General features: G+C 49.3%; 1 protein-coding gene across 1 annotated transcript; it reads right to left on the reverse strand.

The window, feature by feature from the left end:
- Positions 1-2,984: 2,984 nt before the first annotated feature.
- LOC126075455 (keratin, type II microfibrillar, component 7C) lies at positions 2,985-12,951 on the reverse strand. The gene is made up of 9 exons (XM_049883210.1): positions 12,589-12,951; positions 10,523-10,731; positions 9,184-9,244; positions 8,956-9,051; positions 8,126-8,290; positions 4,565-4,690; positions 4,064-4,284; positions 3,622-3,653; positions 2,985-3,172 (listed from the first exon to the last, which is right to left on the reverse strand). Exons 1-9 carry the CDS (start codon positions 12,949-12,951, stop codon positions 2,985-2,987), a joined length of 1,461 nt encoding a protein of 486 aa, XP_049739167.1.
- Positions 12,952-15,619: the final 2,668 nt, after the last annotated feature.

Here is a 15,619-nt window from a genome sequence, read left to right on the forward strand (position 1 = left end):
CCAAAATTTTTTGAGGCCACACTTCTCCTTGATGGAGAGGTGGCAATGGTGATGGAGGAGGTGGGGCTCAGGGACTTAGAATCAGAAGCTCCAACAGATGGGCAGTGTTCACCTTCGGTCTTGCCTGGACCCTTGAGCTGGTAGGTGGAAATTAAGTCTCCTCCAGAGGCATGGATCCCCCCTGGCCTCTCCCAGGTGGCAACTCAATGACCTCCCAAGGATGGCAGTCTTTTTACAGTACACTTAAGTCCCTGAGAAAGGAGTGTTAAAACCCCCAAGCAGAGCCCAGAGTCACTTCCTGAGAGGGTCAGAACTGAAAAGGCCCTTTGAGAGCCTCTGGTCTAACCCCTCATTGGACAGGTGTTCATCACATCTTGGACGGTGGGGACTGTGGGGAACAGAGAGTGGTGAGAGAAGGCATAGATATGTAGGATCAGGAAGTTATGTTTAAAAGTCTGGACTTTACTCAGAGAGCAGTTAAGAACCACTGAAAGGTCAGGTCTGTGTTTTATAAAGGTCTCTTAGGCTGCTCTAAGGAAAGACAATTGCAGGGAGAGAGGAGCAGGACTCCAGTCAAGATGGTGGTGGTTGGGCCATGGGTGGAAGCAGTGGGGAGAGAGATAGGAGATGGCTTAGAGAGATACTTCTCTTCGTCGTGTGCCGTCGAGTCGATTCCGACTCATAGTGGCCCTATAGGACATAGTAGAACTGCCGCATAGGATTTCCTAGGCTGTAATCTTTACAGGACCTGATCTCCAGGTCTTTTCTTCTGTGGAGCCACAGGTGGGTTCAAACAGCTGACCTTTGGTTAGCAGCTGGGCACTTAACTGTTGCACCACTGGGGCTCCTTACCTGTAGATTAAACTCACCTAAGCCATTGCCGTCAGGTCGATTCCAACTCACAGTGACCCTATAGGACAGAGTAGAACTGTCCCACAGAGCTTCCAAGGAGCAGCTGGTGGATTTGAGCTGTAAACCTTTTGGTTAACAGTGGGACACTTAACCACTGTGCCACCAGGGCTCCATCTGTAGATTTGGAGACTGGAATTCAAAAGTTCTTCTTGTCTCTGGAATTCTCAGTCTAACTGTGATATTTCACACTGTTGTGTGTTGCTATAATGCTGGTTAGGGCAATTGTGTTGATGATCTTGATAGGAGAGACGAGTGGAGAATTGGGTTGAGAGGTTGGGAAACAATGAGTTAAGCTTGGAGGTCTGTTGAGTTTGAAGAGTCTCTAGTGCTCCCATGGGGAGATGCTTTGTAGGAACTGGGGCATGTGGCTCTGAAGCTGAGGAGTGTGATTAGGGCTAGAGGAGAGTCATCAGGACTCTGAAGCACAGTGCAAGAACATTATCCAGGGAGGATATTATCCAGAGAGGTGAGTGACGTTCAAGAGAGTGATGTGGTTGCCCAAGGAGAATGTGCAGAAATATGAGAAATGGGCTCTGAGATACTTTAATGTTTGAGGGCAGGGTGTATGTCAGAAGGGCGTGAGCCAGGGAGCAGGGCTGCCTGTGAGGAGCTGAGAGCCTGACTAGGGAGACAGGGAGGTAAGAGGCCCCAGACTCAGGGGCTGGGAAGTGGGAGGGAGTTCAGTTGAAGAGGAGCAGAAGGAACTTGGATGTGGAGTCTAGAGGGCTCTAGGGGGCCTAGAGATTATGGGAGGGAGTGAAGGAGGTGGCGTTCTCCAAGGAGAGCTTGATGAGATGGATGGGAAAGGCCAGGGCCTGGAGGAAGAGAGGTCAGCAATGGGGCTGGGGCAGGGCAAAGACAAGGCATGAAGAGGGCCAGAAAGAAGGAAATGGACTGTATGAGGAGTGGACTGAAACCTCAGGAGGACTGTTTCAAGCCTTGTTCTTCAAGAATATGGTTAGGGGTTTCACAAAGTCTTCCTCCCAAGGATTCTCCAGACTCTTCCTGAGCAGATGACAGGAGTGGTTGAGCCAAGGAAAGGGGCATAGGAGCCATCTTGTGTTGAGATTGAAGCTCTGGATTATCTGGGGCTGAGGAGAGTGAGTGGGGAAGTCAAGAAGAGGGTAGATTGGATCTTCTTCCCAGCTGCAGGGAAGGGCAGTCGCAGGTACTGAAGAACTGTGTGTGTATGGGGAAAGGGAGAAGAATGGGTGCCAGCATGGGCCTCAAGGGTCTCATCACTTCTTGTTGATAGGCAGCATGGGGAGAACAGAGGGAATGGGGTGGCGTGGGGTCCAGATTGACATCCCAGGGTGGCTGTTGGCCTTGAGAGTGGTTGCTGCTGTGGTGCATATGTATGGTGGTGGTAGGGATGGTAGGGGCAGAGTGAAGGTGTGCCAAGGAAAGATAATGGTATGTGTGTGGGAGGGGTGACAACCAGATAAACACACTGCCTTCCAGTAGATTCTATGGCCTCCTTCTAGTTCCTTTCAGAACCAGCTGGAAGACAAATGTCCCAACCTACCTCAAACTGACATATGTTACTCAGGTGGAAAGCGCTGTGAGCACAGCTAGCATTGCCTGGCCAGGGGAGGATGGCACTATTTGGGGACAGGCCTTGTAGGTATCCAGGTTAAGGACAGGCCAGAATGACCCTAGTCTTCAGGCCATCTCACTGGGCTGGGGTGTTCATCAGTTGGTGGACATGACACACTCCAGGAAAGTAAGACATTGCAGCACAGAAAGCAGGTTCCCCAGTTTATTGGAAAAAACAGGGGACAAGAGGCCAGAGAGGCACAGGAGAAGTCAGGCAGTGGTCTTTCCATGGAAGAAAAGCCCTTCTCCCTGGACAGTCTAGAGGCCAAGATGAGGAAAGGGATGGGTCCATTCCCAGGCAGCTGGCCCCTTTCTAGTAGGACAAGATGACAGGAATGGCTGATGGGAGTGAGCAGGGTGGTGTATTCTCGGAACACAAGGGGAACAGCTACTGATGCACCACTGTTCTCAGTTGGGATGGGGTAGTGGCACGTCTGGCAGACAGAAAGGGCTTCTCTGGCTCTCTCTTGGGGCACCTAACACCTCCCTGGGCTGCAGGGGCCCACTCCACATGTGGTGTTGAGTGGGCCGCAGGGGGCGCACATTCCAGTGCTCACTACCAGGTTCCCGCTGCAGGGGGCGCTGCAGACACTGCCTGTCACAGGCCGGGAGCCGGACACACAGAGGTCCCCGCAGACAACTCCGCCCCGGGAGCTGCTGACACCTGCAGGGATAAGAGCAGAGTCAGGAGACTTGGCTGGTGACCTCATTCATCCACCTTCCTTTAGTCCCCAAGGGAAGGACTCAGGGACTTTCAGGTCTAGTTCTGAAGGCACAGAGGGAACCCTCTCCTGGGAGTCAGGAGACCTGGTTCTGCTTTGTAACATTGTGCAAGTCACTTCTCTCTGGGCCTCGGTTTCCTCAACTGTGTGAGGTGGGAGTTGTACTGAGTGACATCTGAGGTTCCTTCCTGCAGTGACATTTTGTTATTCTTTCCTCTCCCCCCTCAACCCATTCTTCCTGCAAGCTAAACTCAGTCTCTCCTGCTGCTGACCAACCTAACTGGGGGGATTATTGGAAACACTCCTCCCAGTGTTTCTATACACTCATAACCAGGAAATCTTTGTTGTCGCACGCCCTAAAATTTTCCTTTTCAGGGCTCAAGGTACTTACAGACATTCACAGCTCCAACGCCTTCACACAGCCTGAGTAGGGAAAACGGGAGGAAGGGGAAGAGAAAACAGGTCAGAATGAGATCCTCAGATTTCCTCTAGGTGCTGAAAAGGATCATCTCAGGGTTATTTCTGGAGTATATTTATGCCTTTGTGTAAGCAGGGCTTGGAAGAGTAAGGATGTTCTGAACTGAGAGGTAAGGTGCCTAAGTTCTAATGCCGGTGGGGCCCTGGGTTCTCTGGGACTCTGGACATCACAGTGACGCTGACTTTGTTTTTTTCCTCTGTGTGACGAGGGGAATATGCTCAAGATCCAGTCTTCTGAGACCTAGATCCACAAGGCTAACAGCCTAGTTTGGGACTAGTTCTCTGGGATGTGGAAGAATCAAAGGTGGGCAGATCTATGCAAGCAGAGTTCTTAGGGCAGTTGGGTTGGGCCCCACCTCTGCTCCTCGCCCTCCAGCAGGCGCCTGTAGGTGGCGATCTCAATGTCCAGGCCCAGCTTGGAGTTCATCACCTCCTGGTACTCCTTCAGCAGGCAGGCCATGTCCTGCTTGGCCTTCTGCAGGGCCTCCTCCAGTCCAGCCAGCTTGCAGCGGGCATCGTTGAGGGCTGCCTCACCCTGCTGCTCAGCCTGAGTCACTGCAGCCTCCAGCTTGGAATTCTGGGGGCCCAGAAGAGAACAAGATGGGTTATGGTCCCTGGGTCTCTCTGGCCATTTCCTGGATTTGCTCAGTTTTCCCCACCCAGCCAGGAACAAACAACCCAGGAACAGGGCCTTCTCTCCTTCATCCCTTGGGTCTCCCTGAGTGACCACAACCAGGGACTCTATTCATGTAAATGGGCTGGAGAATGAATGGGGAGATGCGGATTGTGCACGCACTGGCTGTGTGACTGTGGGGAGGCCCCAGCCTCTCTGGTCTTGGGCATGGGCTGACCCGTACCTGACACTTGGCATTCTCAATCTCGGCCGTCAGCCTCTGGATCACACGGTTCAGCTCATTGATCTCCTCCCTGGTGCGGCGCAGGCTCTCCCCGTGCCTGGTCACTGTGGCCTTTATCTCCTCGCACTGTGGGAAAGCAGGGATGCTCATCAGGATACCAGGAATGATTGTGCAGGTTGTACAGTGCTCAGTCTGCTTAACCACACACCGCAGTCCTGCCTGTGCCACCCCAATAAGAGCTACTTGCCCTACTCTTATACATTCCTAGGGAAGTTTTGTTAGGTGCCATTGAGTCAGTTCTGACTCAAATCCACCCTATGTATGACAGAATGAAACACTGCCCAGTCCTGTGCCATCCCTACAATCACTGCTGTGTTTGAGCCCATGTTGCAGCCACCGTGTCAATCCATCTCCTTGAGAGTCTTTCTCTTTTTTGCTAACCCTCTACTTTACCAAGCATGATGTCCTTCTCCAAGGACTGATCCATTCTGATAACATGTCCAAAGCATGTGAGATGAATTCTCAACATCCTCACTTCTAATAAGCATTCTGTTTGTACTTCTTCCAAGACAGTTTGTTCTTTCTTCTGGCAGTCCACGGAGTATTCAATATTCTTCACAAACACCATAATTCAAAGGCATCAATTCTCCTTCCTTCTTCCTTGTTCAGCTTTTGCAGGCATATGAGGCGATTGAAAATACCATGGCTTGGGTGAGGGACACCTTGGTTCTCCAAGTGACGTCTTTGTCTTTTAACACTTTAAAGAGGTCTTTTGCAGCAGATTTGCCCAATGCAATGCGTCTTTTGATCTCTTGACTGCTGTTTCCATGGGTGTTGATTATGGATCCAAGTAAAATGAAATCCTTGACAACTTCAGTCTTTTCCCGGTTTATCATGATATTGCTTATTGGTCCAGTTGTGAGGATTTTTGTTTTCGTTATGAAGGCTATGCAGTCTTTGATCTTCATCAGTAAGTGTTTCAAGTCCTCTTTGCTTTCAGCAAGCAAGGTTGTGTCATCTGCATATTGAAGGCTGTTAATGAGTCTTCCGTCAATCCTGATGCCCCGTTCTTCTTCATATAGTCTGTCTTCTAGGATTATTTTCTCAGCATACAGATTGAATAAGTATGGCGAAAGTATACAACCCTGACACACATCTTTTTTGATTTTAAACCACTCAGTATCCCGTTGTTCTGCTCAAACGACTGCCTCTTTGGTCTTTGTACAGGATCCTCATGAGCACGATTAAGTGTTCTGGAATTTCCATTCTTTGAAATGTTACCCATAATTTGTTATGGTCCATGCACAGTTGAATGCTTTTGCATAGTCAGTAAAACACGGATAAACATCTTTCTGACGTTCTCTGCTTTCAGCCAAGATCCACCTGACCTCAGGAATGATATTCCTAGTTTCATGTCCTTTTCTCAATCCGGCTTGAATTTCTGGCAGTTCACTGTCAATGTATTGCTGTAACTGTTTTTGAATTATCTTCAGCAAAATTGTACTTGCGTGTATTATTAATGATATTGTTTGACAATTTCCAATTCTGTTGGATCACCTTTGGGCACAAATATGATTCCCTTCCAGTTAGTTGGCCAGGTAGCTGTCTTCTAAATTTCTTCGCACAGACAAGTGAGCACTTTCAGCATTGCATCTGTTTGTCGAAACACCTCAATTGATATACCGTCAATTCCTGGAGCCTTGTTTTTTTGTCAATGCCGTTAGTACAGCTTGGACTTCTTCCTTCAATACCGTTCATTCTTGATCATATACTACCTCCTGAAATGGTTGAACATTGACCAATTCTTTTTGGTACAGTGACTCTGTGTATTTCTTTCATTTTTTTTTTTTTATGCTTCCTGCGTTGTTCAATATTTTGTCCATATAATGCTTCAGCATTGCAACCTGAGGATTGGCTTTTTTTCTTTAGTTCTTTTAGCTTGAGAAATGCTGACAGTGTTCTTTCCTTCTGGTTTTCTAACTCCAGGTCTTTGCACATTTAATTATAATACTTTACTTTGTCTTCTCAAGCAACCCTTTGGAATCTTCGATTTAGCTTTTACTTCATCATTTTTTCTACTTGCTTTATCTACTCTGTGTTCAATGGCAAGCTTCAGAGTCTTTTCTGACATCCATTTTGGTCTTTTGTTTCTTTCCTGTCTTTTTAATGACCTTTTGCTTTCTTCATCTATGATGTTTTTGATGTCATCCCACAACAAGTCTGATCTTTGGTCATTAATGCTCAATGCATCAAATCTATTCTTGAGATGGTTTCTAAATTCAGGTGGGATACGCTCAAAGTTGTACTTTGGCTCTTGTGGATTTGTTTTAATTTTCTTCAGCTTCAACTTGAACGTGCAGATGAGCAATTGATGGTCTGTTTTACAGTTGGCCCCTGGCCTTGTTCTGACTGAGTTTCTCCATCTTCTCTTTCCACAGATGTAGTTGATTTGATTCCTGTGTATTCCATCTGGTGAGTTCCATGTGTATAGTCACTGTTTATGTTGTTGAAAAAGGTATTTCCAAAGAAAAGGTCATTGGTCTTGCAAAATTCTATCATGTGATCTCTGATGTCGTTTCTGTCACAGAGGCCATATTTTCCAACTACTGATCCTTCTTTGTTTCCAACTTCCCCATTCTAATCACCAGTAATTATCAATGCATCTTGACTCTATGTTTGATCCATTTCAGACTGCAGAAATGAAAATCTTCAATTTCTTCATCTTTGGCATTAGTAGTTGGTGTGTAAATTTGAATAATAGTCACATTAACTGGTCTTACTTGTAGGCGTATGAATATTATCCTATCACTGACAACGTTGTACTTCAGGATCGATCTTGAAATGTTCTTTTTGACGATGCATGTGATGCTGTTCCCCTTTAATTTGCCATTCCCAGCAAAATGTTCATCTGATTTAAAATGACCAATAGCAGCTTATTGATGTCTAGGATATCAATCTTTGAGCATTCCATTTCATTTTTGTCAACTTCCAATTTTCCTAGATTTATACTTCGTACATTCCACATTCTGATATTAATGGATGTTTTCAGCTGTTTCTTCTCCTTGTGAGTTGTGCCACATCAGCAAGTATAGGTCCTGGAAGCTTTACTCTGTCCATGTCATTAAGGCTGACTTTACTTTGAGGAGGCAGCTCTTCCGGAGTCATTTTTTGAGTGCCTTCCAACCTGGGGGGCTCATCTTCTGGCACTATATCAGACAATGTGCTACTGTTATTCATAAGGTTTTCACTGGCCGTTTTTTTTAGAAGTAGACAGCCAGATCTTTTCTCCTAATGTGTCTTATTTTGGAAGCACCACTGAAACTTTTCCCCCATGAGTGACTCTGCTGGTATTTGAAATACCAGCGGCATAGCCTCCTGCATCATTGCAACACACATGCCACCACAGTATGACAAACTGACAGATGAGTGATTGCCCTAGGGAAGGATCTCCTCAATTTTGCCTCAGGTATCAGAATCCCCAGTCAAAAGAAGCATTTTGTGATATATACTGTGTACCCTCCCACTGCTATGCCTAGGAGGCTGGTGTCCTGTGTCACTCACTTTGCTGCGGTACCAGGACTCAGCCTCAGCCCGGCTGCGGCTGGCGATGTCATCGTACTGAGCCTTGATCTCAGCAATGATGCAGCCCATGTCCAGGTCCCGGCTGTTGTCTATCTTCACCACAACTGAGATGTCCGAGATTTGGGAGTAGAAGATGCGAAGTTCCTGTGGGGGTGGAGGTAGGGGATGAGGAAGGACAACAACTTTTTCTGGACTTTTCCTAATTCACAGCCTCTCTTGGCCTATGGCTATAACGCTTTTTACTTATCTGGAGCCAACTTCTAATGGTTGGAACAGAAAATCCCCTGATGAAATCGCGTAACTTTATGCACAAATGAGAAATCCCTCTTAGAGGAAAACATAACCACTTCCCAAATTCTTGCTTCTGGGATTATTCAGGCTGCTACCCTCTAGCCAGCATGCTGCAGGATACTCTTGAAGGACCTACACTCTTGAGAGCTATGCATAAAGGAAGGCAGTTGGCTGCCAGAGAAGATCCTGGGCCAGAACAAGCGAATTTGAGGTTTGTCTGATGCTAGGGATGACCTACGCTTCTCTGGCCTCATTGGCTCAGGGAAAAGACTTGGTTGGGCAGGTTTCACAACACAGCCATCCTGGAGAGCTCACACTCTTGCCTCTGACTAATTTTGACCTTTTTAGTCATCCTTCTGTCTCCCTTATCCTTCCCTCTCCTTACCCTCTCTAACCCTCCAGCCTTGAGCCTGGGTTCACATGTCAGCAGGCTTCCTTCATGTCTGTGGGGGTCTAGGCAGGGGTCAGGATCCCATTAGAGCCATCTTTGTGCTCGCTGAGGTTGAGGGCCCCCTCACCTCCTCATACAGTTGCCGCAGGAAGTAGATCTCCTGGGTCAGGGCCTCGACGTTGGCTTCTAGGTCCGACTTGCGGAGGTAGGCACAGTCCACCTCCTGTATGGGTGAGCAAGGGGCCATGAAGATGGGTCTCCTCATCGTGCTCTGAGGATGTGGCTGCAGTGTGCAGGGCAGAGAGGATGGGGTGCTCAGGGACCCAGGGTGGGGGCTGGACTTCTAAGCACTCACCTTCTTTAGAGCCACAAACTCATTCTCAGCAGTGGCCCGAAGCACAACTTCTTCTTCATACCTGAGGTGGGTGGGGGAGAAAAGGACCTTGTCCGAGCAGCTCTCCACCTTGGCCATGAAACAGTCATGCAAAAAAGTCCAATTCCTAGACCTACCCTTGCTCTATCTGCCTGCCTCCAAAAGATATGGGGCGGGATCAAGGAGAAATCAGGCTGCAAGTACCCATCCCCTTCAGCACCTCTGAGGTTTTCAGTAGGGGGTGGGAGTAGGGTAGGGTCAGTGTCTGGAAGTTGTATGTGTGTGTGGTTAGGGAGCAGGAGATGGCTGTTTTTCTCACCCATGTTTCCATGTTTCTTCCTTCTGACCGTCCTCTTATCCCCACTTTGTAGTAGGTAGTGGAATCCCCTCTCTGTCATGCCCCTTCTAGGCTCAGCCAAGAGAAATCATCCCTGCCACTTCCTCCTGCCCTGTGGGGAGGCCAGCTCAGAGAAAGGGGGAAGGTCACGGAGGGCCTGGGAGTCTGTGACTGAGAGCATTGCTGAAGGAAGCTGGCACCCACTAGAAACCAGATTCCTTTCGAGCACCCAGTGTGCATCCTGCATACCTTATGTCACACTTTGTAATTAAAGCTCTCTGTGCCTATGGCCTGTCTGCCTCTCCGGCAGACTGTAAATTTCACAAGGACAGGAATTATGCTGATGGCTGAATCCCCAGCGCCCAGCTCAGTGTCTGAGCGGCACGTGGCAGGTGCTTAGCAAATGTTGGCTAAGGGAAGGAGTAAACTGAAGAATGACCAGGACTCTGAGCTGACCTCGAAGGGACCAAGCAGACAAACAGATAAAACCAAATCGGTTTCTGGAGAGTCGATCCTGACTCGTGTTGACCCTACAGGACAGGGTAGTACTGCCCCACAGGGTTCAAGGCTATAATTTTTACGGGAGCTGACTGCCACATCTTTCTCCCATGGAGGGGCTGATGGGTTCCAACTGCCAACCTTTCAGTTAGCAGTCGAGTGCTTAACTACTGTGCCACCAGGGGTCCTTTCAAAGGGACCAAGGAATAATAATTCTTTTGAGGTCTAAAGAAAAGGGTCTGGTGGATGGAGAAGGAAAGAGAGTGTCATTTCCCTGACATGTTGATAGGGAAAGGAGATGAACTCCTGCCCCCCAGAAGGCTGGCACCCACCCAAACGACCCTTGTGCCTTGAGGAACAGCAAAGAGTGCATGCAGGCTCTTCCTATCCTCAGGCAGAGACCTCAGCTACAGACCCTACACCCCCCTGTGCTTGGGAACCTGAGCACTCTGAGCCCGTTCCTGAGCCCACCCTGCCTGCGCTCACCTCTTCTTGTAGCCCTCCAGCACTTCCTGCACATGGTTGAGCTCAGAGGCCAGTCTTCCACTGTCGGCCTCCACACACTCGGCCTCCCGCCTCAGCGTCTCGATGTACCCATTGAACAGTGGCTCCAGGTTGCTCTGGCAACAGCGCTGGTTCTGGTAGAACTGCCACTTGGTCTCCAGCAGCTTGTTCTGCTGCTCCAGGAAGCGCACCTGCGTCCAGGGGCAGAGTCTGAGAATCTCTTCTTTTAGGATCAGAGGCAAAGGGGGCCCCAGCACCAGCACTTGTGCCCCCAACTCGCTACCCAGAATCTTCTTTGGAAGTGGTTATGCCATCTCTCTAAAAAAGCACACTGGGTCTTAATTGGCTGACTTCAACCTCTTAGAAAGCAACTTACATTGTGTCATGGAAAGCACATGAAATCACCTTTGAGTCCTGACTCAGCTGCTGCTTGTTAATAATGTGCCCTTGGGCAAATCACTTTGCCCCTCTGCAAAGTGGGGAGAATAATGCTCACCTCACAGGGTTACTATGAGGATCACTTGAGTGCTTGTATGGGAAAGCACCTGTATGGGAAAGCACCAGCATGGTGAACAGCTACTGCCTGAAGTCAGGTGCTATTCAGAGCAGGAGAATGAACAGGCTGACCTTTTGAGAAAGGCAGAGTGTAAAAATTGAAAAGTGAAGTATGCATCAAGTATTTAACTCCTACAACAACAATGCAATTAGAATAATAGTCACCTGGGATGCTAATGCAGGAATGCCCTGTGCTCCAGCCTTCTAAAGATGAGGAAATGGAGGCCCGGGGAGGTTACCTGACTGCCCCAACCTCACAAAGAACTTGAACTCTGATTGTCTGCCCCACAGGGGGTTCTTCTCTCACTATGACTAATAATCTTAAACTACTGGGCCACAAGGAAAGTTTCATATCCATTACCCTGCCTCGAGGTTGGCTCACTGCCTCCGTTCAGATGCTTTGTCATATGCCTGGTAAGTCTTTTCTTGTACTAGCCTTGGTCTCTCATGCTGTTCAGAGTTCCCGGCTATTTTTTTGTTTTTATTTTTTGTCCTTCCTGGTGAGCATCTCTCTAGCATGACTTTTCCCAAGTTTGGCTCTGAAAGATCTCCCCCAGCTCAGAACTTCTTCTGAGTCTGAGCCTTTTCTCCTAGCCCCTCAACCCACTGCCACATGGGGTTGTCTGGATTTGGTGGAGAAGGCAACTGCAAACTTCCTCTGAATACGAACATCTATGGGTGGTTTCAACTGCACCCAGCCCATGTACTGCCAGCCCCCCTATAAGGTCCACGAGAATGGAGATTCTGTCTCTTGCTCACTTCTGGACCCTGAGCCCCCAGTACAGTGGCTTGGACCAATCACGCTGGCCCCTGCTCCACAGTCAGCAGCCAAGTAACCACGTGGTTAGAAACAGCTCTTGCTATCCAGATCCATGAGATTCCATAGTCTTCCAGGATCACATTCACTAGCCCTGACCTTGACATAGGGAGTACTTTCTTGCCATGTGAGCAGTTAGTTAGCTCCAAATGCGTTTAACACCTAAATGTTGGCCCACTGCTCAAGACGCTTCTCTTACCTTATTCAAGTCAAGGATGTTACCTTCCAGGACTAAAGGCTACAGTTTGCTCCTAATTATATATATATATATATATATATATCTTCCAGTTGCTATGGAGTCAATTCCAACTCACAGCGACCTTTTAGACCCTATAGGACAGAGTAGAACTGCCCCATGGAGTTTCCAAGAAGCACCTGGTGGATTTGAACTGCCAACCTTTTGGTTAACAGCAGTAGCTCTTAAGCGCTATGCCACCAGGGTTTTCATATATAAATATAAAAATATATACATATATATATATTTTTCCAGTTTGTCTCCACCATCAGGCTAGGAGCTTCTGATACCATTCTTGTCTTAATGTCTGTCTGTGTCTATGACTGCCCCCCTTTGGGAGCTTTGATAGACAAGTGCCTGCCTCTGTCTTCCCCCTCAACGCACAGTTTGAGCCCTGCACATGGGTGAGGGTTCAGGAAGAGTGTGATCAAAGGCACCCACCTTGTCGATGAAGGCAGCAAACCTGCTGTTGAGGTTCTTGATCTGCTCCTTCTCCTCCTGCTTCACGCACTGGGCGTTGGGGTCGATCTCCAGGTTGAGGGGCGTGAGCAGGCTCTCATTGACGGACACGGTAGTGATGCAGGGGGCACTGAGCCCGGCCACGCCGCCAGAGCGGTAGCCGAAGCTGCGGCCGTAGGAGCCGGCGCGGAAGCCCCCGCTGACGCTGCGGCTGCCGAAGCCCCCAGTGAGGCCGCGGTAGCAGGAGACGCCGCGGTAGGGGGCGGCGGTGATGCAGCAGCGGCCGGCCCCGGGCGCGCAGGCAGAGGCGCAGCTGAAGGCGCGGCCGCTGAATCCACAGGTCATGACGGAGGCTGGGAGGTTTCTGAGCAGTGGAGGAAAGCTGACAAGAGACAGAGCCAAAGACCTGCGCTCCCTGGGCTGCGGCAGGCGCTTTTATGCACCAGGGGCAGCTGGCATTAAAAGGAGCAGCAAAGAGGCAATAGCTGCATTTTATTGGCTTGGCATCACCTTCGTCTCTTAAGAGCCAACGTAGCTTGCCTGTTCAGTGTGGCTGTGTCAACAATATCTGGCCACAGACCCTGTTTCATCTTCAAAGGTCTTTACAAGCTTCCTTATGGCCTCTCCCTCTCCCATTGCTGCTGAAAGTGGAGAAGGGAGAGGGGTCCTGAAACATCAGTTGGATTCCACGCTCTGAGCGTAGGGCATGGATGCAACTACCTGGGGTGGAGCCTCTCTCTGGACCCTCTTCGGGAGGGGCATAGCTGGGCTACAGGCCCTGAGACCTGGCCTGCCCCATGGAAGGAGCTGTGCCCCTAAGACCTCTTGTTCTAGGCCTTCTTGTCCTCCCCTCTGTTGCTAAAGCATGTTCTTTCCTTTATTGTCAAGGTTAGCCTCTCCCATCTTGTTCCTGCTCAGTTGGGGATGGGAGTGGGGGCAGAGGTTTAGGGGGGAAGGCATGGTCCCTGCACTTTGGATGTTCCTAGGATGACAGAAGCCATGGGACCAGCTAGGGTGTGGGAGAAACTGAGTCAGAGAGTTCAGGACAAAGCCAAGGCAGTTCTTCAGAGCTCTGGGTGTTGTTGCTGGTGGGATAGGGAGCAGGGACAGAAGCACGGCACACCCCCAGAGCTCCTGTAGGAGCTTCACAGAAGGCTTCTGGGTTTGAGAAGGACTAGGGTGGGCGGGGACTTGGTTGGGAAGAGAGGAGAACAGAGTTCATCTCTGATTTGGAGACTAGACTATATGTTATCAGTCATTCATTCGTTCTATAAATACTTACCGATGCCACCTATATACAAGACACTGTGGTTCTGGGGATCCAGCAGAGAACTGGGGTGTTTGGATATAGGGAAGAGGACATGCAGATGTGATGCCAACATCAGGCCAGTGGGAAGGGAAACAACCCCATGATGCCCAGGCTGAGGAGTTAGTGTCTGACATGGGGGTGTGGGAATCCTTTGGCTTCTGCAAGGAAGCTTAGCAATGGAGTCTCTTGCTGAGAGTTGGTTCTCAGTGTGTATACACCTACCAGGAAGGATGAAAGATGTTGTAGATTGAGGGCAAGGTGACCCAGGGTCCTGAAATGCCATCACTTCCTCCCCTCAGAGGACACATAGAGTAAGGGAAGGGGGTGGGAACTCACAGGGCTGTTTCTAAAGCCAAGATCTCTTAATTTGTCCTCTCATCCCTTTGGACTAGGACAGATGATGACCTTGATGGATGGATGGAGGCACTGAGCCAGGAAGTTTCCCCTGACCCAAGGATCTGAGCTCATAAACCCTTCCACGTAAACCTCTCCAAGCGCACGTTTCTATGATGACCCCTGTATTGAGGATGACTCTTCTGCTGCACCTGCCTTCTGACCCAACCACAACCAATGCTGACTCACCTGGGCTAAAAATAGCCCTGCACTCATCCTATTGGGGCCATCACCTTTTGCCCTCCCCATTTCTTCTCTGGGTGAGTGAGCCAATTACAGTGGGGTTTGGGAATGACAAAGAAGGGGCCCGTTTTTGGTGAGGCCTAAAGGGAGGTAGCTGATGCTGCTGTGGACATCTTTCAGGGAGCTAGAGACATCAACTATGGACCCTAAAAGGAAAGAACTCCTCGAACCCCTCTTCTCAGGCCCTCTGGGAACTCTGAGGGGGTGGGCTGTGGGATAGGGACTTCTAGGGCGAGGGACACACCAAGGAATTGGGGGTAGTTGATCCCAGCTGAATGGCTGGTAAGATTTTTGAAGCACTTCTGTGAGAGGCTTGGCTGAGCCTCTGCTGGGTCAAACATCAGCCAGACATCCAAGGAAGAGTCAGATCTTTCCTCTCTTCTTCACCCACACCAGAACTGGCTAGGACCTGGAAGTTCTTCCTTCCATACACGTCCAATGATTATGTGAGATTTATTTCTTGGTCAGATGCTGAGGGGTGCAAGGCAGTGAATCCTCCATGAAGCATTTCTCTCTGTCCATTCTGCTAACTGCTCCTCCATCCTCTGACCCTGCTTGTCTGTCTCAAACCAGCAGGCTCAGTATGGAGTTGGATTCTTTCACTGGGAGTCTCTGGTAGGCACACCCACCTCTTTGGGTTGGGGGAACCATGACTGTGCTCAGATCCCTGTCCTGATTGGAGGTGGTGGTAACGTGGGCTCTAAAGATGAAAAGATGTGGTTTGAGGTGCAGCTCTGCCACTTACTAGCTTGGTGGCCTGGACAAATTATTTCCTCAATTTCTGTATTTGTAAAGTTTAAATGACAATCCAGGTCTTACTGGGTTGTTAGGAGGGTTAAGTGAATACAGAGTTCCTGGTAGCAGAAGTGCCTACTTTTCTTAGCTACCCCCACCCTGCACTAACAAGTTGACTGGGTCTGGGTTACATGCAGCTGGCAGGGCCTTGCAAAAGGATAGTGTGCATGGGGCCGGCAGGGAGATATGGAGTGCCATCCTGGGTGAGCAGCAAATAGCCCCAACAGCTTTACAACGCCTTCATCGCTGCTCCACAAAGCCTTAATTAAAGCA

Source organism: Elephas maximus, chromosome 4 (genome assembly GCF_024166365.1).
Source record: "Elephas maximus indicus isolate mEleMax1 chromosome 4, mEleMax1 primary haplotype, whole genome shotgun sequence".
Taxonomy (NCBI): domain Eukaryota; kingdom Metazoa; phylum Chordata; class Mammalia; order Proboscidea; family Elephantidae; genus Elephas; species Elephas maximus.